General features: G+C 38.6%; 1 protein-coding gene across 4 annotated transcripts in view; it reads left to right on the forward strand.

The window, feature by feature from the left end:
- Positions 1-13,344: 13,344 nt before the first annotated feature.
- Positions 13,345-20,111, forward strand: part of FKTN (fukutin) — an 89,932-nt gene continuing 83,165 nt past the window's right edge. For all 4 annotated transcript variants that reach the window (XR_003790822.1, XM_029203207.1, XM_029203206.1 and 1 more), the window contains exon 1: positions 13,345-13,525. Coding sequence is in view for 3 of the 4 variants with exons in the window: in XM_029203207.1 (XP_029059040.1) it covers positions 13,421-13,525 (105 nt within the window). In the remaining variant the exon portion in view is untranslated. The remainder of the gene's footprint in view (positions 13,526-20,111) is intronic.

Genomic DNA, 20,111 nt, shown 5'->3' on the forward strand with positions numbered 1-20,111 from the left:
GAAACACGGCTCAGCTGGTGCCTCTCCAATTCTAGGGGCAATTCCTAAAATCTCAGATCGCCTCAGTGCCCTGCTGTAGTTGTTACCTAGGCAACAGATAAAAAGAGCTTTGGCTACGTGTCTAAATCCCCAAAGCCAGGAAATCACCGGGCTCCGTAAACTTCGGTGAGGAAGCAGCGTTGGTAGCATACCAGGCGAAGGCCAGGGTTAACGGCTACGACACCAAACCAACCGGTACGTAAAGGCTCCGCGCTTGACGGCCCCTTTTGCAGCGGTTGCTGTGAGTGCCGTAAAGCGGCGTTGCCGCTGGTGTTGGCGGAGGTAAGGTGTGAGAGGCGCGGCTTGGCCTCCGGGGATGGGTGGGCGCCTCAGGCGGGTGTCGCCGGTGGCTCGGGTACCGTCACTGGGCATTCCTCCAGCCTAATGGGCACTTGCCTCGGCCCAGGCAGGCCATAGGTCGAGCGCGCTCCGGGCGGGGGATACTCAGTGAGGCAGTACACGAGCACCTCGGGGTGGATGTGCGCTTCGGCGTCCCTCCCACGCTCTTGGGCTTGTCAGCAAGTAAAATCCTCATCCTGGGACAGGTCCGGTGTTGGAGGCCGATCGAGACCCTTGTAGGACCCGGCTGGGGTAGTGACGTTTGAGTAGGGTCCTGAGAGCTGTCTCAGGATTTGCAAGAGGATCTCGGGGGCAGGGGTCGTCGGGAGGGAGGAGAGCATTGCAGGCTGTGGGGCCCGTGTGTGCAAAGGTGCAGAAGCATGAAAGGGACTACCAGGTTTGGGCAGCACTGCGTGTTAGGGTAATGGCTGGAGGAATGGGTGCGGAGACGAGAGGGCCAGAATTGTGGCGGGAGCTACCGTTGGGTCTCAACTGGGACGAACCTTGATGCCCCATGAGGGAGTGTGGAGTGCTTCCTTGGGTAGTGGGGGAGCTACAGCAGTTTTCTAGAGTGAGGGTAATTTAATTAACCATCCCTTTCTTTTATGCTTTCCCCCTGGGTTCAGCTTTCAGTTCAGTTGGAGGAGTATTTACTGAAGCGTCCCTTTTGTGTGCCTAATAATGGAGTGGACACAGCTAGCCATGCTAAATGAAGTTTCATATGAGAGAGAGAGATGACCGAAGCTTTGGATAGGAATCTGGGGAACTGAGTTAAGATTTCATCACCATCACCAGTTTCTCAAGTAACGAGAGAAGTTGCTTCTCTCTGGGCCTCAGTTTTCTCAGATGTAAACGGAGGACCTAGATAACAACAGGTTCTTTCTACTTTTGAAGATAGCAGGTTTCAAAAGAATAAACATCAGCCTATGAACAAATATGAAAGTGAGTGATGGAGCAGTGCATTAGGAATTGGGAAAAGTAAAAAAGGCTGGGATTGAGCTGTACTTTGAGGATGGATAGGGTTTGAGTCATCAGGAGCTATCTCTGCTGAGCACCATAGATAAAGATACAGAAGACAGGAATAGGCATTTTAGAGTATATTTGCGGAGGTAGGCTTTGAGAGGATGGAGGATTTGGGAAGTATGGCACTAGAGATTGAAGGAACCCCAAGTGGAAAGAAAATGCAGTACATTCTGAAAAGGAAGAGAAAAGGAATGAGAGAAATGTCAACAATATACAGTACTTGATTTCTTGGATCTAGGCGATTGTTATTTTGAACCTGTGTTTCTCAAAAGTGAATTTAACTGCTGTTGATAAAAATGAGAATTCTATCAGAATTTTAGCATGTGATAATGTATTGGGAGTAAGGTGATGCAGATTGTAGCTTTGCGTTGCCAATAACTAGCCTCTTGGGCTGTCATTTATTTCTTCCAGATCCTATTCTCCTCTGTAAAATGATGTTCTTGGATTAGGTGGTCTCTCTTCTCTAAAACCTGTAAAACAGGAGTCTGTGAGGATGGAGAACTATTCTCTTTGAAGGGGGCAGGGAGATAGTAGATGGAGAATAAAACTGTTAACTTTGAGGTGTAGGAAATAGAGTTGGTTATATAGACAGATGGGGTTTATAGACTGAAACTTTAGTAAGTTTTCTCTCAGAGGTGGTATTTAAAATCTTGAAAATGAGTTTGCTTTGAGGGAGAGATTGTAAAGAGTAACTATAGGGTGTGCGCATAGATAGGAGACTAGAGAAATGATTGAAGGAGACATGTAGATCTCAGGGCTATGAGCTAGGACTCTTTTTCAAAAAGGATTACATTTTGGGGGCCAGCATTTTTATTAAAATAATTTAACAGTATTTACAGTAAATATTAATATTAAGCAATCATTTTTGGGAACTCTAGCAGAAAATAATTCAAACAGATACAGTCTCCACTGTCGTTCTGATTGTCTATTCAGAAGTAATATCATTTACATGCTTATTTATTCAACAAATACTTGTGTGTTTCAGGCACTGCTGTGTGCTAGGGACGTACAATGAAGAAGGCAGATATTGTTCCTATCGACCCTGCATGTAAAGGCTGTAGTGTCCAAATCAGTGCTTTTCAAATTTTAATGCAAATATGAATCACCTGAGGATCTTAAAATGTAGATTAAATGTAGATTCTGAATCAGTAGGTCTGCAGTATGGCCTGAAAATTCTGCATTTTGACACGCTCCAACATGATGCTGATGTTGCTCGTCTGAGGACCATACTTATAAGTAGCAAAGATCTAGATCCTGTCTAGCAGGTATTAAGCCACTACTACTGCTTATCAGTTGTTTTTATTAATAATTTTATTGTCTTTATGAAAGTAATATATGCTCATTATAAAAATTTTGGGACAATATAAAAAAAGCATAAAGAACAATGTGAAAATCATGCCAATCCCCACACCTAGAGATGACCATTATTTTATATATTTTTTTTTGCGGTACGCGGGCCTCTCACTATTGTGGCCTCTCCCGTTGCGGAGCACAGGCTCCAGACGCGCAGGCTCAGCGGCCATGGCTCACAGGCCCAGCCGCTCCGCGGCATGTGGGATCTTCCCGGACTGGGGCACGAAAGCGTGTCCCCTGCATCGGCAGGCAGACTCTCAACCACTGCGCCACCAGGGAAGCCCCGAGATGACCATTATTGATATATTGGTGAACATCCATCCAGATTTAATGTATGTACATATATTCACACTTTATATTTTGTGCTAAGTACTTGATGCTTGCTGAGCCCTATGTTTGATTCTGTGTGTTTGATTAGCTTTATAGTTTTACTAAGATCAACACCCAGATATCCTCAACCAAGCAGTTAAGTACTTGCATTCTTGAGGGGAAGACTTTACTCAGTTAAAAATAGCTTGGTTTAACACTATTCTGTTACTCCAAAAATTGGAAGATAGTAAGATAATTAAAGCTTATAATGTGTGTGGGCTGTAGGATTTGTTAATTGAGCCACAGAATGAGAGAATTTTTTTAAAGTTTTTTTGAAACTTAGTACTTTTTTTTTCTCATTACAAAATTAATCGATATTCACATAGGATAAATAAAAAGGAAAAAGAAAAGCACCTACAGTCCTTCCAACCCAAAGACAGCCACTGTTTTTACACTGGTGTGTATGCTACTAAGGTAGCTCTTAAATGACCCATGAAATAATGTATGTAAATAATGTTTAGGTCAAAAGAAATCCTTGGTTTCTCAACTTTCTGCTGCCTTTGAAATAAACATAATCTGTTGTTTCTACTGTAGAGTCTTGTGACAGGGAACAGCTAGCAGGTTGACTGGTGTCTATAGGATGTACATAGGGCTCAGTGATATTTGTGAACTTAATGGAAAAATGAATGAATGAGGGAACAAACCAAACTGACCTGTGTGACATAAACTCTGGCTGTCACTCTTCACCTGCAGTTGCTTGCATTCACCACTTACCTCAAATACTTTTGTATACTCTTCTGGGCACACAGAGCTCTTGGGGCAACAGAGGTCCATCATAAATCTTTTAAAATCTATGTCTGTGCTTGAATTCTACTGTGGAAGACTACAGAATATGGAATACTGGGGAATATGGAAACATATGATAGCCTCCTGTCTCAAGGAACTATAACTAGTTAAGACTGACTGCAAAAATAGTACAAATACACAATGCTGTGTGGATATAAAAGAGGGAGACTTTAGTTGTCTGAGAGCAGAGGGAATTACTAGTAGGCTTTTAAGGTGACAGTTATTAATTATTGCTGGCATTTATTGTATAGTTATCATGTTCTAGGTACTGTTCGGTGCTTTACATGTATTAGTCTGTCAGAACAGCCCTGTGAGTCAAGTACAATTTATAGATCCACTTTAAAGATGGGGCATAGAAAGATTAAGTAACCTGCCTAAGGACGTACATATAGGCTGCAAGTGGCAAAGCAGGGTTTGAACATAGCAGTCTGTCTTCGGAGCCTATGCTCTGAACTACTCAAAAGACAGTGAGGGGGCGGGATGTGGGGGAGAAAGCACTGTAGAGAGAAGGAATAGCATAGACAAATGCACCGAGGTGAGCAAGCACTGTATTGATGGGTTCATTTAGGGGATTAGTACTAAATAAGCCATAGAAGTTCTGAAAGCAGGGGAAAGTGACACAAAGTGGTACTATAGAAATGACTGGACTTTGGTCCCTAAGATGGGTATTTTGAGGAAAGCCTGGTGGTAGAGTACAGATCTTCCTCAATTTGATAAACGCATCGTAAGTTGAAAATGCTGTTAATACACCTAACCTACCAAACATCATTAGAGTTTAGCCTAGCTTACCTTAAACGTCTTCAGGACACTTACATTAGCCTACAGGTAGGCAAAATCATCTAACACAAAGCCTACTTTATAATAAAGTATTGAATATCTCATATAATTTATTGAATACTGCAAATTAAAAGAGGAATGGTTATAAGGGCCAGTTGTTTCCTCTTGTGATCACGTGGTTGGCTGGGAGCTGTGCCTCGCTGCCACTGCCCAGCATCATGAGGGGTTATGTGGCATTTATTGCTAGCCCAGGAAAAGATCAAAATTCAAGTGCGGTTTCTACTGAATGCTTGTCACTTTTGCACCATTGCAAAGTCAAAAACCATAAGTCAAACCATCGTAAGTTAGAGACTATCTGTACTCATGTAGGAGGCTTTCTATTTAGGCAGAGTTAATAAGCCTTTAAATTAGGCTAACTATACTGGAAATGGGAAAGAAATAACAGCTTGTAGAGGCACTAAGAAGAATGTAAGTTTGGTGACTCAGATGTGGAATTAGAACCACAAAAACTATTTTGTTTTTAACATAAATATTTAGGGATACCATTAACAGAATAGAGGGGCAAGTCATGAAAGAAATCTGGTTTGAAGGTGGACAGTGATTTGTTTTAGGTGCTGGTGGAATGTTCAAGAGGACATCACCAACAGTCTGGTGAAATATTTATAAGTAGTAAGTAGCCAGTAGATATGGGAGGTATATCTAATAAAGTGATTAGGAGCAAGAGAATATAAAGAGAACATCCATCCAGATTTCATATCAAACACAGAATAGTAGGTATATTAGGCAATGCCACTTCCTTCACCCTTTCACTTTGCCCCTGTAATATCAGTCCCTTCCTATCTTCACTTTCTTTCTTATCTAGGTCTTTCATTTCAGACACTCTCTAAAAACTCAGTACTCCATAGCCATTTCAAAAGGAGTCACTATATATTTATGATTTTTCTGGAGTATCAAATGGAGAGATTAATTTTTTAATCTTCAAGTGTCAGCATATTGAGAGAGGTTACATTGCAAAGGGTTAAGAAGTGAGTGAGTGGTAAGCAGATAAAGAGACTTTTTAAACCCTTACAGTCTAACCTTTGCTTCCAGGCTACTGACGCTCTTTTGCAAATTTAGCAATGAAAGGAAAGGAAAAGGAGCAGCAGTATTTAAGGAAGATGGATAGCATCTGTTGCTACTGGGCTTTTTTTTTTGGCTTAGAGCAGCTGAAAATGTTGATTTTTTTTTTTCATCTTAACTCTGAATACCTCTTCAGAAGCATTTTCTCTTTATGCTTTCCAGCCTGCTGCCTTATCTCAAAACATGCCTTTGCCTATTTAGACTACCCTCCTTCTTCTCTGTAGTTTAGCCTCCTGTTTTATTTTGCAGTGCAGGGCATATTTGAATCTCAGTTCTGTCTGATTCATACCACCTATACCTTCCTCTCACTCCCCAGTGTTCCTGAATAAATTGGATCTAGCAGCATTGAGGGGACCAGGCTAGCACACATCATCTTATGAGCCAAAGTTCAGTGTCAGGGCTGATTATTTCTTGTCCAAGGGCCTCTGATATCGAGAGGTGATCCAGAAGGCAGTAGTGGGGAGAATTGGGATAAGAAAGTAAGGCCGTTTGACATTCTTTCAAACAGATCCCTACCAAGATGATTCTCAAAAAAGTAGTTGGAGAGGGGATGTCAGGTTAAGCCAGGTGCCAAAGTTTTTTGTGCCTTTATCATCAAAGAACAAATGATAATGTGAAAGGGAAATGGGAAGCTGAAAGAATATGAAATACTGCTCTTGGCTGTAGCAAGAGCCTGAGAGCTATCTTGAACTTCCCATCCTGTATATTTTTCCTTCAAATTTGTATATGGCTTTTATCTACCACTGGTTTTTTCCAGCCTTTCTCATGCCTTGACACAAAGCAAAATTGATAATAAAGGGCGAAAGAAAGGGTAAAAGAATGTGTGTGTTCTTGGCTGGAGGTGACAGTCTTGGACTCTAGCTACCCCAGGCTCAAAAGACTGAGAGGATTGGTAGCTCAGACACCCACAACCCGTTAAAGGTTCAGCTGGGAAGCAGATCTGCCCATTCCTGTCTTCTTCATTGCCAGATTCTACTTCATGCACTAGTTAGAGCCTGTTTCCAAGTCATCTAAGACTAATTCTATGCTGTAATATACCATACTTATATTAACCTTCTCATATTTGCATTAGAACTTGAAGATACTTGGGTACTTAAACCTGGTAACTCCCCTTAGAGTCCCCGTTACATCTCCCCGCCCCCTCATTTAAATTTACATCTCTGCGGTACTCTTTCTTCTTTGCCATTATTACTGTTTTCTTTAGGAAGCTTTACCTAAGTATATGTAAGAAAATACATTACTTGTCTTCTCTAGCATTTTTATTATGATAGCTAAAATGTCACATATAAAGAGAAATGTATACACAAATAATGTTTTTATTTTGGTTCTATGCTATATTTCTCCATATGTTATTTTAAAATGTTTATTGTTCAGGAGTTGGAACCAAGTATAGGCTTTAAGCTCTAAAAAAATCACTTTTTCGTATTTCATATTCTGTTTTATTATGAAAGTTTCTGTAGGACGGAGAACTTTTTAAAATAAAAACTTTTTTTAAATAGTTTTGTGTTCTCTTGAGCATTGTGCGGTGTCTTTGAGTGTAGTTAGCACACTTATTTCTTGATAATAATTCAACCACTTTTAGGCTGGTAGGGGAGATGATTCATGCATTCTAACAGCTATAATTCAAAATAGAAAGTAGTAAAAGCCTTAGGGTTAGTTTCCTCTCCTTGTGCTCCATAGTAACCTGTATTTACTCCATGACCATTACACTTGAAATTGTCTCTATATTTATCTCTGATAGAGTCTATCACAATTTAGAACAGTGGTTCTTAATAGATGTGAGGGTGGTAAGGATTGTGCTTGTGCATTTTGGAAAAAACTTCCCATGCTGTTCTTTAGCACATCATACCCTCTACCACCATTACCATCACCATTCTTCTTTTGAAAACTCTTACATACTCATCTCTAACATCTTAGAAGATATGGAGCTGTATCATTTTCTCTCCAGCTTAGCATTTTATTGGCATCTCTGCCTGTTAAGGTAGACAGTAAATATTTATTCCCTTCAAGAAGGTAAGACTAGGAATTTAGAGCTAGGAGAGTTCACTTCTGACTTTGAAGATCATGAAAGATTTCATAAAAGAAGGGTCACTTGAGAGGAGTGATGAAAAGAGGTGTAGAACTGGTTCTGTGGAAATGGATGAGAACATTTCAGGCAAGAGGGAATGAGTATAAAGCAAAGAGGCAAGAAAGTCGTGTGTATTCCAGGAATACCTGGGCAAAAAACAAAGAGTGTGTGAAGTGGGAGAAAGCCTAGAAAATTTGCGTGTGTTCAGTCAGATTGTGAATACCCTTGAATGCCATTACAGTTGACCCTTGAACAGTGCAGGTGCCAACCCTCTGTCGACTGAAATAAAAACACACAACATGAGAGCTGTGAGTTTCAGTTTTATTTGGGGACTTACTGAGGACTATAGCCTGGGAGACAGTCTCTCAGATAGCTCTGAGTAAGAAGAGGTGGTGGGGGAGGTCAGTAGATACATGATTTTGGCAAAGGGGTACGTGCATTCAGGCACACATGTCTGTAGAAAGTTGCTGCTAGTCACGAGGAACACATATCTCAGTTAATGATTTTAGTGCTTTTCTAAGTATGGGAAGATGGAAGGGTCCAGGTTCATAAACTGTTTCTCCTGAAATATTTCTAAGTATCTAAGGGCCTGTTTTGCCTGTTTCCCCAGAGCACAGAATGCCTCATCCTGATCTTCACCCTGAATTCCTTTCAGATGTGTTGTAGGTCAGCAACTGCAGTGGCTAATGACTTGATTCTTGTAGAATTGGATGGTGGGCACCATTCTTTATTTTACACCTCCCTGCAGTCAAAAATCTGCATGTAGCAGAGTCAGCCCTCCGTATCTGCAGTTCCACACCAAAAGATTCAGTCAACAACAGATTGTGTAATACTATTTATTATTGAAAAAATTCTGCATATAAGTGGACCTGCGTAGTTCAGACCTGTGTTGTTCAAGGGTCAAATGTATGTGGAATTTGAGCTTTATTTGTAGGTGGTAGAGAACCACTGAAATATTTTGATTATGGTGTAATTTGATTCATTTATCAGCAACTTGGTATATCTGTCAATGTATAGGTAAGATTATGGGTAGGCAGAAAGTGGAACCTGGGACATCAGTTACAATTAAGACATTTGTACAATTAGAGTTCAAATTAGAATGACAGTGAAGAAAGAAGAGGGAGTTGGTGCCAGAGGGATTTTAGAGGTAAACTCAACAAGCCTTGGCCTCTCTTTTTTAAAGTATCACATTATTCATTTTAAAGTGGTAACTCCATTCCTAATGAAGAGATGGTGCTAGCAAATAGGAATGTTTTGACAGGCTAATATTCTTCCTTTGCAATAACTGCCTTGGCATTTATAGAAAATAAGTAATGAAGTAAAGTTAATTGGATGTCATCTTGATAATAAAAATGTAGTTGTGATTGATATATTCTGGAGGTTTATTTCATTTAAGAATTAACTGTAGTTTAGAGATATATCCAAAGAAAGAACAAGATATTAATTTGGACTTTTATGTTTCTGCAGTGGTTTATATAGGCCTTTCTTTCCACCTGTTAATTCTGGTACAGAAAAGCCTGGGCTATATAGCACACTCCAAATGCTACTTTACATTTCACTAGGAATCAGTGTACAATATGTTGATGCACTATTTACTACCACTACAAGAAACTGAGCTGAAATACTGAAAATGAAAGATATTCTTTTTGTTATCTTGTGAGCTGTCCTTATCAGAGTACATATTTGACTGTTTTATTTTAGCAAGGTTTAGCTGACAGCAAAACTAATACCATCATCAATATTGTTTTATGTTGCTAGTTTTTACAGTTTTAGGAGATAGAACCTGATCATGATTTATTCAGTTATCTTTGCTTTATGCATTATCTGTAAATCAAGTAGATTACTCACGTCACTGGTGATATTTCTCTTAAGTAGTTTGTTGACTTTATATAATATCATGTAGTGTTTGCTTTATATAGGCTTCCACGCTGGAAGCTCGTTTGGATTGTTTTAAAACTCTAAGACTTCTGATTTAAAGACGACAGAGTAAAGACATTTGTGCCTTCTTCTATCTGAAATTACCCTGAAACAGCAAGGAGAATGAGAGACAGAGATGTACAGTTGACCCTTGAACAACATGAGTTTGAACTGCTATATGTAGATTTTTTAAAATAGTAAATACTGCAGTACTATATGACCCCTGGGTGGTTGAATCCACAGGTGCAAAACCGCATATATGAAGGAACCGCAGATACAGAGGAACCACATCTGTATATGGAGGGCCAACTATACGTTATATGCAGGTTTTTAACTGCAAAGGGTTGGTACCCCAACCCCTGCATTGTTCAACTGTAATTACATCTTTGATGGGACTAGAGTCCTGTATCCCAAATTGAAATATTTGAGAAATATTTGTCAAATGTAAGCAGAAAGAGATTAAAAGAGCATTCTGGCAGAAAGAGATCTCAGGTAGAAATGACAGAGCAACGAGAAATAGATCTTCTGTTTACAGTGGTGTCAGGATGCATAGAAAAGCAGTGGGAGAAGCTTCCTTGGAATGTTTGGCAACATGAACTAGCAGGAAAGGAAGAGCAAATGAGAAAGCATACAGATACACAATCTTTGCAGGAAGCACTCTCTTGGTGAGGCAAGAAGTAATGGCTAAACAACTTTCTCTTGCTTGTTCTCACATACATTCTCTCTGTCTCTCTCACGCACACACATGCACAGAACACCCTGTATCATAAAGAGCTTTCTTGTATACTAAAGAGACTACCGGGGCTTCCCTGGTGGCGCAGTGGTTGAGAGCCCGCCTGCCGATGCAGGGGACACGGGTTCGTGCCCCGGTCCGGGAAGATCCCACATGCCGCGGAGCGACTGGGCCCGTGAGCCATGGCCGCTGAGCCTGTGCGTCCGGAGCCTGTGCTCCGCAACAGGAGAGGCCACAACAGTGAGAGGCCCGCATACCGCAAAAAAAAAAAAGAGAGACTACCTTCTAGTCCACAACACAGCCTTGCTTCTTCCTTCCACAGTCCTCTTGCAAATAGTTGGCCTGAGTGGAGTTCATGTCATTCAAAGATTAATAATAATAAAAAGGAAATTAGCACAGCATCTACACAAAAATGTTCCAAGAAGAAAAGCGAAAAGAAACGGAAAAACAAGTGACAAAGAACCCATGAGAAAACTGTATTGGCCTAACAAATTTAAGGAGACAATCACTTCTTTAAAGTAATAGAGAAAGTTAATTGGCTAGAAAGAAATAGTAAGACAACAGTAAATGGTGAGTAATAATTTGGCAGAAGTCAAGAAAGAAAAGAAAAAAAAATCAGAAATAAAAGGCCAGGACTTCCCTTGTGGCACAGTGGGTTAAGAATCTGCCTGCCAATGCAGGGGACACAGGTTCAAGCCCTGGTCTGGGAAGATCCCACATGCTGTGGAGCAAATAAGACCGTGGACCACAACTACTGAGCCTGCGCTCTAGAGCCCACAAGCCACAACTACTGAGACCCGTGTGCCACAACTACTGAAGCCCACATGCCTAGAGCCTGTGCTCCGCAACAAGAGAAGCCAAGACAATGAGAAGCCCATGCACTGCAATGAAGAGTAGCCCCTGCTCGCTGCAGCTAGAGAAAGCCCGCGCTCAGCAACAAAGACCCAACACAGCCAAACATAAAAATAAATAAAGAGTCAATGAGAACATCGAGGAGTGGTCCCTTATAAAAAAAATAATAATAAAACGCCACATACGAAGCAAAAAGGAGAATTAACACTTGAAAGCTCAGTAAGGGATATGACGACAGGCTTTTGAAAGTTGAGCGAAGTGAAATGGGAGTGAAAGGAGATGAAACAAATGCTTAATTGTAGTTCTGGAAATAGAGAACAACATTAGAACAGAAAAGTATTCAAACATATAACTTAAGAAAACTTGCCGCAGAGAAAGAAATCTTGATTCTACAGATTGAAAGTACACATAATGAAGAAAAACTAATATATAGTCATTAACATCATTACATAACCTAGTTTTTAAAAAATTGGATTGCAAAGATAAGGAATGTGTTCTTTGCTCATCCCATTAAAAAGATCAGCTTATCTATAGGGGAGTGCCAGGGGAAGGATCAGATATTGTCAAGGGAGCATTTAGTATTGCAGGACAGTGGTACAAATTCTATAAGTCATCAGAGGAAAGAAAGTGTGACCTCAAAGCCAAACTATTAGTTTACACCCGTTTTTCTTTTTTTTCATAAATTTATTTATTTATTTATTTTTGGCTGCATTGGGTCTTCATTGCTGTGCACGGGCTTTCTCTAGTTGCGACCAGCGGGGGATACTCTTCCTTGTGGCGTGCGGGCTTCTCATTGCAGTGGCTTCTCTTGTTGCGGAGCACAGGCTCTAGACACACGGGCTCAGTAGTTGTGGCTCAGGGGCTCTAGAGCTCAGGCTCAGTAGTTGTGGCACATGGGCTTAGTTGTTCCACGGCATGTGGAATCTTCCTGGACCAGGGCTCGAACCCGTGTCCCCCGCACTGGCAGGTGGATTCTTAACCACTGTGCCACCAGAGAAGCCTGACACCCATTTTTGAACAATGTAGGAACTCAAGGTAAATAGTCCTAAGGAGAAGATGAATACCAGCCATCCAGTAGCTGAACAGAGATGATACAGCAAAAGGATTGGCAGGGAATATAGTAGGAATAAGACTAAAAAAGCTGTGAGATTTGTATTGCAGAATGCGATAGAACAATAGCAAAGTAAACTAATAAAAGTCAGGATTGAAAGAGGAGAGATGCAGAAGGTAGATTTTCTCTTATTTTTTAGCTGGAGAACTAAAGACATACAAAGTTTAGACATCAAGTAATAGAGGTGTTAGTATATTTAAAGGAATAAAGATAAACATTTGAACTGAATTGAATATGTTTGACCAAAATCAAACAGTGGAGAGGAGGTAAGAAGAAGTAGAACTATATTAAATTTCTTGTTCTAAAGAAATAGTCAGATGGGACCAAAGATGAGAGAACAAAAATTTTTATCGTGGCTTTTTTTACACTTGCAGAAAATGAAAATGTATATGGGATATTTATAAAAACTGACCACATCCTACATAACAAAAGACAAAGAGCTATTATACAGATGATGTTCCTTGACCAAAAACTTAATTTTTTTCTATGGAAGTGGTTCTTAGTATGTTCAGCAGCATCAGCATTGCCTGGGAACTCATTAGAAATGCAAATTCAGAGGGCTTACCCCAGTTCTATTGAATCAGAAACCCTGGGGGAGAAGCCCCCCAGTCTCTTTTGGTCAGTTTTTATAGATATCCCATTTATGTTTCTTGTTATTTGCAACTGTAAAGAATGCTATGATAAACTTTTTTGTTCTTTCAAGTGTGGTCTCATATCTGATTATTTCTTTAGGATAGGAAATTACCAAATCAAAGAAGGTTCTGTTGAACTTTAGATAACTTTTTCTTGGTTAATAAAGGTGAAAATTAAATACAGGTTTTTGTCTCTTTAGAAATATCTTTTTGTTCACAGAAAACAAGATTATCTTCTTACCCAAAAAGATGAAACCAAGTGGGTTACTTTCAAAAGACAACCAAGTGAGCACCGCAGACTAATGAGTAGGATCAATAAGAACGTGATTTTGGCGCTTTTAACTTTGACAAGTTCTGCATTTCTGCTGTTTCAGTTGTACTACTACAAGCACTATTTATCAGCAAAGGTAATTTTTTTCCTCCTTTCTCATTATTAGACTTCATTTTAGCTGTATATTTTCCTAACATACTTCCCTTTTGCAGTACGTAAAATTAATCACAGTTTTTAAAATCCGTGCAGAAATAGTTCTTTGAGATTCTCATCCTCGTGAGTGTGGCAAGCACTTCAAAATTACAGTTAAATGTTATTAATAACATGCTAAAAGTCAGAGGTACCAAGTTTCAGTGATGTTGAAATTTTCTGATAGAGTTATGTGAAAATTGTTATTTTTCCAAACAGATCATCACTCATTGGAAGAATTCAATGATAAATAATTTTGATAAAATATTAGAATTAGTTTATTTTAGTACAGAGTATATTTTAATATAGTGTCTAACAGGGAAGTGTAGTGTTATAACTTACCTTTATTATAAATCTATAGGTATAAAGATGTAGAGACAATAATTTGGAATCTGGTAGCTTCTGAAGATCATACAGAAGTCCAGATAAGAAATTCCAAAGTTGAGAAGGTATTCCTGAATTGTGAAAAGTTGCCAAACACTCCCACTGGGGTTAATTATAATAATAGCTACCATTATTGAGAATTGTGCTAGATACTGTCTATGCTTAATTTAACCCTAAAAACATTTTTGGGGGGAAATATGTTTTTGTTTGTATCGTCATTTGATAGTTAGAACTATTCTTCAGAACCATTTACTTCCCTTTCCCTCCCAAAGGGGATGATACTTCCCTGCCCTAGTTAAGCTTGACCATGAGACTTACTTTCGCTTGTGGAATGTTATAGACATTTGCAGAGATTTCAAATGGGCTTGTATGATGTGACTTGCCCTGTGTGCTCCCCTGACCTGCCAGGAGAAGAGTGTGCCCTGGGTAGATGCTGACCTCCAGCCTGAGCCCTGAATTAGATGTATGGAGCAGACCAAACATAGCTGCCCAGCTGACTCATACATCTATGAGGGAGAAAACAAATGCTTAAGCCTTTAAGATTGAGAGAGGTTTATTATGCAGCATTATTACATGAGGTTCCTAGACCTCATTTTACAAATATGAAAACCAAAACTCTGACAGAGATGTTAGATAACCTACCCCAATTACCCAGTTTCTAACATGCAAGCCTGACAGGTGTACCTAACTCCATTCTTTCCAGGCTATATTATTTTAAAAATAATTGACAAGTACTGAGGCTACCAGCTGTCTTGGCTGTTGACCCAGTGAATGTCTTTGTGTTTCATCTTCAACCCTTTGCTGATTATTTTCTTAGGATAAAGTCCTAGAGTGGAATTTCTGGGTCTAGGATGTACATTCTAGATTTTGTTACATATTGCAAAGTCACCTTTCCTAAGGATAAGTAGTGTGCCTGATTTCCTATACCCTTTCCAAATATGGGAATAATAACAACAATAACAATAATTATGGCATCCGTGTCATGCTCTTGAGATGCTTTTGGCTAATAGTAGCTTAAACAAATAGAGGGTTATTTGTCTCTTATACCTTTCAGTCCAGAGCTTCCAAAATTCTCTTGACATTTCCCTGGTGCTACAGTCCAGGCTGGAGGAGGAAATAGTGCATTCTAGGAGGCTTCTTCTTTTGTGACATGGCCAGCAGATTCCCAGCTGTAAGAAAGTCTGGGAAAGCAAGATTTTACTATTAGTGTTAATGCTGTTGTTAGTTAGGTTTTCCAGACTTTATATCAGAGATCGCAAAGGAGAAGGGTTTTGGGAGTGGGTGTTAGGTCAACTAACCTATCGTGTCTGCCATAGCAGTTCACGTTTTTTGGTGTGCTTATAGGCTAGGAACTATGCTAAGCACTTCACGTATATTTAATTCTTATAACAACAAATTGAGTAGATCCTGTTGTCCTCATTTTCCCAGCAGAAAAAACTGAGGTTTAGAGAAACTTACGAAATTTGTCCAGTGTCACACAATTATTAAGTGAGGGAGATAGAATTTAAACCTGAGGAGTCTACCCCAAGAGCGCTTGTTCTTTATATTTCTGGTATTTTTGATGTTCAAGAGCCGAGAGATATTAAACTCCGTTAGAGGCCATTTCTTTCTAATGAGGTTAAACATCTTTTCATATGCTTTTTGGTTCTTTTTATTTCTTTATTATAATTTCTTTTTATTCCTATCTGCATATTTTTCTGATGTTGTTGTCTTTTTCTGCAGCTGTTCTTTATAGTTTTAAGGATATTAAGCGTTTACCGTATATATTTCAAATATCTTCCCCAGTTTATTAATTTGCCTTTTACCTTTATATTCACGATGTACCCCCTTAATACACTAGTGTTCTATTTAATTTCTAGGTAGACAGGTATCAAGATCTTTCTCCCTTAGGGTATCTGGTTTTTATGTCATAAGTAGCCCAAGATTATGGAAATATTCACCTGTTTTTTCATCAGATACTATTTTATGTTTAAATTTTTATATAAAATGTAATTTATTTTAGTATGAGGTATGAGTTAGATATTTAATTTACAGTTTTACCCAAATGGTTAATCAGCTGTCCCAATGTCACTTATTGAATGACTTCATTAATTTAAAAATCCAATCTTAATTATATGTTAAATTCATGTAAATAACTCCTGTCCTGACCTTCTTCCTTGGTAAGTGATGTGGCATAGTTGTTAAGAGCATGAACTCCAGCCTAGGATTAAACCTCATCTATCCTGCTTATTAGCTGTGGGATCTTGGGTAAATTACTTGACTTCTGTTGACCTCTACTCCCTCATCTATGGAATTGGGACAGTAACAGTACCACCTATGAGACTTGTGAAACTTATATGAATTAATATTCATAAAGCGTTTGGAACAGTACAAGTCACATAGAAAGAGATCAGTACATATTAGCTATTATTTTTATTATTATTATCTTCAATTTTATAATGAAAAATAGTATTTGTTGTATTGAGTCCATGACATACAAACTGCTTTAGTAATAAGTGCCATATTCTTTAAACAAAATAGAATATTTTGAACAAAATAAAGCATTAAATTAAGTTCAGTTAACCTTTATATACTATTAAATTTGTGAAATTTGCATTATCTGTACTAGAGTTCTTGTTTTTTATGTTTAATTTTAATAATAGGTGGAAATTACAACATCTAAGTTCTAAATACCAAAGGTTATTTTTATTTTATTGCAGAATATGGAAATTATATTAAACGATTCCTAGCCAAGTAATTTTGCATTCTTTAAGATGGAATTTTAAAACTTATTAATTCAGAAACTTTTATGTAAAAGTCATGTGTTGGGCATTTTGCTAAGGTGATCAACAGTGATTGGGAAGTAGTCTCTTTCCTCTCTATATTTATAATTTAATTGGGGACAGATGTTAATGGGACAATAAATGTTTCCTATATATTATTAACGTGAAGGTAAGATACTTTGTAACAAATACAAGTAGTTTCTCTATACTAACAGGAGGAAAAAAGCTTTATTTAAAAATAGGGTTAGACTAACTGCTGAAGCTACCAACTTTTAAAAATTTTTTAGTTTTGTTGTGGAAAAACTTTTAACTTTTGGCTTTTTATTAAACTTCAAGATTTTACTTACATACAAACTTTAGGGAACTACAGATTTTACTTACATACAAACTTTAGGGAACTACAGCCACCAGACTGTTTCTACCAGTCCTCCGTAATCTAATACAGATTCTCCTGACATAGGAGGAGAACCCAGAATTTTGTGAACTTTGTTTATTGATCGTATCTGAATTGTCTTCCTCATTTGTTCAGTGAACAATATTTTGGGGGGATAATCTTAGATAAATAAAGAAAGTTCACATGAAAATGATTTTTAGTTCAGTCAAATTTGTTTGATTTGGCAAAAGAGTACATAATAGTAGCCTTGATCAATACTAAATAATAGGTCAGCATCATCAACAGAGAAACCTCGATTCTAGGTCATCCTTGAACTTTGAGGTGATTTAGAGAGACCCTTGAGATTATGTATTAGAACTAGGGCAGGCATGAAAAATGGGTTTTATCTTTGGTCCCCAACCCATACCTAGTGTAGTAAATGTTTAGGACTACAGAGTTTTTCAGGCTCTTCAATAGAGAGAAATACAATATCTATCATTGGTTAGGGAAGAAGGGCTATTTTCTTTCTTGGAGTTAAGGAGGGCTACTTCTGCCTATTTCTTGGGCCTCACCATGGAATTCCTTTTGACCTTAGCTGGTTATGCAAGTTTAGTCTTTCAGTGTCCTCCTAAATGAGGTCTGAATAATCCAGTTATCTGATAGCATTGAAGATAGGAACTAGCAGATTATATCTGTTGGGTCTGGTAAAATTCCACTGATGGATACAGTTCACTCTTCAGATTCCATAACAACCATCCAAGTCTTTGAAATACAAACTCTTCCAGGCCTTCAAAGGGAAGGACTTGTCTCTAGCACCCTCTAGGGAATGTCAGTTGTTCATTGTTTTTTACTGCGTTTAACAGGATAGTGTGATTATGGTTCTGTGTTGCTCATTCAGTCTGTATTTCTTGACTATATGTTACATAAAGGGCACTTGGTAGGAATACAGAGATAAGTAGAACACAGGTCCTAAATCTCAAGGAACTCAAAATTTGGTAGAAGTGGTAACAGCAGTAATTCTTGAGTTTTGGGCCTAGATAGTCCTGAGTTTGAACCCTCATTCAGTTGTTTGGCTGAGCCTGCTCTCTAGAGCCCATGAGCCACAACTACTGAGCCCGTGTGCCACAACTACTGAAGCCAGCATGCCTAGAGCCCGTGCTGCACAAGAGAAGCCACCACAGTGAGAAGCCCACGCACTGCAACGAAAGAGTAGCCCCCGCTCGCCGCAGCTAGAGAAAGCCCGCGCACAGCAACAAAGACCCAACGTGGCCAAAAATTTTTTAAAAATAAAATAAAAATAAAATAAATAAAAGAATACATTTTTTAAAAAAGATTGCCAAGTTCAGTTCCTAAAGCTTGTGTCTTCACTCATAGGGCTATTCCAACATGTAACTACAAGTATGTTCAAACAAAACACTATAACATTGATAAGAAGATATGAAATGAGATAGCTTTAAGGAGTTCTGCATCCCAAATGAAAGTCATAAAATATTGATACCTCAGTGGAAAGAAGACAAAGCCAATGAACCATGTTTGTGTAAAGCACTGAGTGAACCAAACCTTGATGATGTTCTTGACTTACAACCGTAAGCGGCACCGCTGCCTGTAGTAATCAGTTATTCTTATTACCTAGAAGGCCACTTACAGTGTTCTGTGCTGGGATATCGTTCTTTGCATTATATTTAGTAACCTGTGTGTGTTTGGTTAGAAGGCAGGGGAGGGAGTTGAAAGGGGAATTTGGATTTCAAATTTGGCAGTAGTCATTCACAGTGAACAATTTCATAATCCATTATTAGAAATGGAAATTAATCTTATAACCATTTAGATCATGTGTAACAGGTTTTTGAAGTGTTTTCAGTTGGTCAGTTACTGAAGCATGATTTTTCTTAGATCTTCTTTGGCTTCTGGCTAGTTCCGTTTTGTTCTGAAGGCTAATGTCTAGGTCATTGCTGAGAAAGAATATCATGCTTGATAGTCTCATCTAGTATGGTAAACTTTGATAAATGCTACTGTTCCCCCTTCCCATCCTTCCCCCGCCCCCGCCACTCCTGCCATTATCCAGGAGAAATGTGAAAGAATTTCTTTCATTAGAATTAAAGGATATTTAAAATTTTTTTCCATTTATTCCCAGACTTTAAGCTGTATAAGTTTTTGGCCAAGCAGCTTTGATTATTAATAAACATAGCTTTCCCACCAGTTATTGAAGACTTAAAACAATTTCTTTAAAGTATTACCATTAGGTCCAATAGGCATGATTAGTTATCATGCTGAATTAAGAATTGTTTTTTGGTGTCTGTAAGAAACTGATTGTTGGCTACTATCTTTAAAAAATGACAGGATCATTTAAATCTTTACTTCTGTTTCCTGAATGCTTTTTCTTTGATGGCATATCTTAATTTGATTCATTTATCAGTGGAGTTCAGTAGCCACCAGACTGTTTCTACCAGTCCTGTTTGGGATCTGATTCTATCTCTCCATTCATTTATTCATTTCATTTAAGTTTTCAACACAAATATCTCATAGGTAGTGTTTCAGAATATCTTTAGACGTTTTTAACCTCTTGACTTTTCTTTTAGAACATTCAGTCATTCGTCAAGTATTTGTTGAGAGTTTACTATGTGCTAAGCACAGTACTAGGCTATGAGACAAAATGATGAATCAAGTGCAGTCCTTGCTGCCTAGGAACCCACAAATTGGGGGAGTTTGGGGTTGAAGGGGAAAGGGGAAAAGAAATATGTAGAGACATATAAACAAATGACATCAATATGGTATGTTACTTCTTCAAATCACACATCATAAAACACTGTTCTGCCAACTTTACTACTTATAGCTTAAGAACTCTTCTTTACCTCTACCCTTTGTAATGCTCTTCAGGCAAAAATAACAGCCGTCAGAGTTATTCTTCTTAAATACAGATCTGATCAAGTTATTCTCTGCATAAAATACCTATGGAATAAGATCCCAACTTCTTACCATGGTGCGGTGGATAGTCTCTGTTTGCCTCTCCAGGTCCT

The sequence above is a fragment of the Monodon monoceros genome, unplaced genomic scaffold, assembly GCF_005190385.1.
Source record: "Monodon monoceros isolate NGI ecotype Baffin Bay Population unplaced genomic scaffold, NGI_Narwhal_1 Super_Scaffold_5, whole genome shotgun sequence".
Lineage (NCBI taxonomy): Eukaryota > Metazoa > Chordata > Mammalia > Artiodactyla > Monodontidae > Monodon > Monodon monoceros.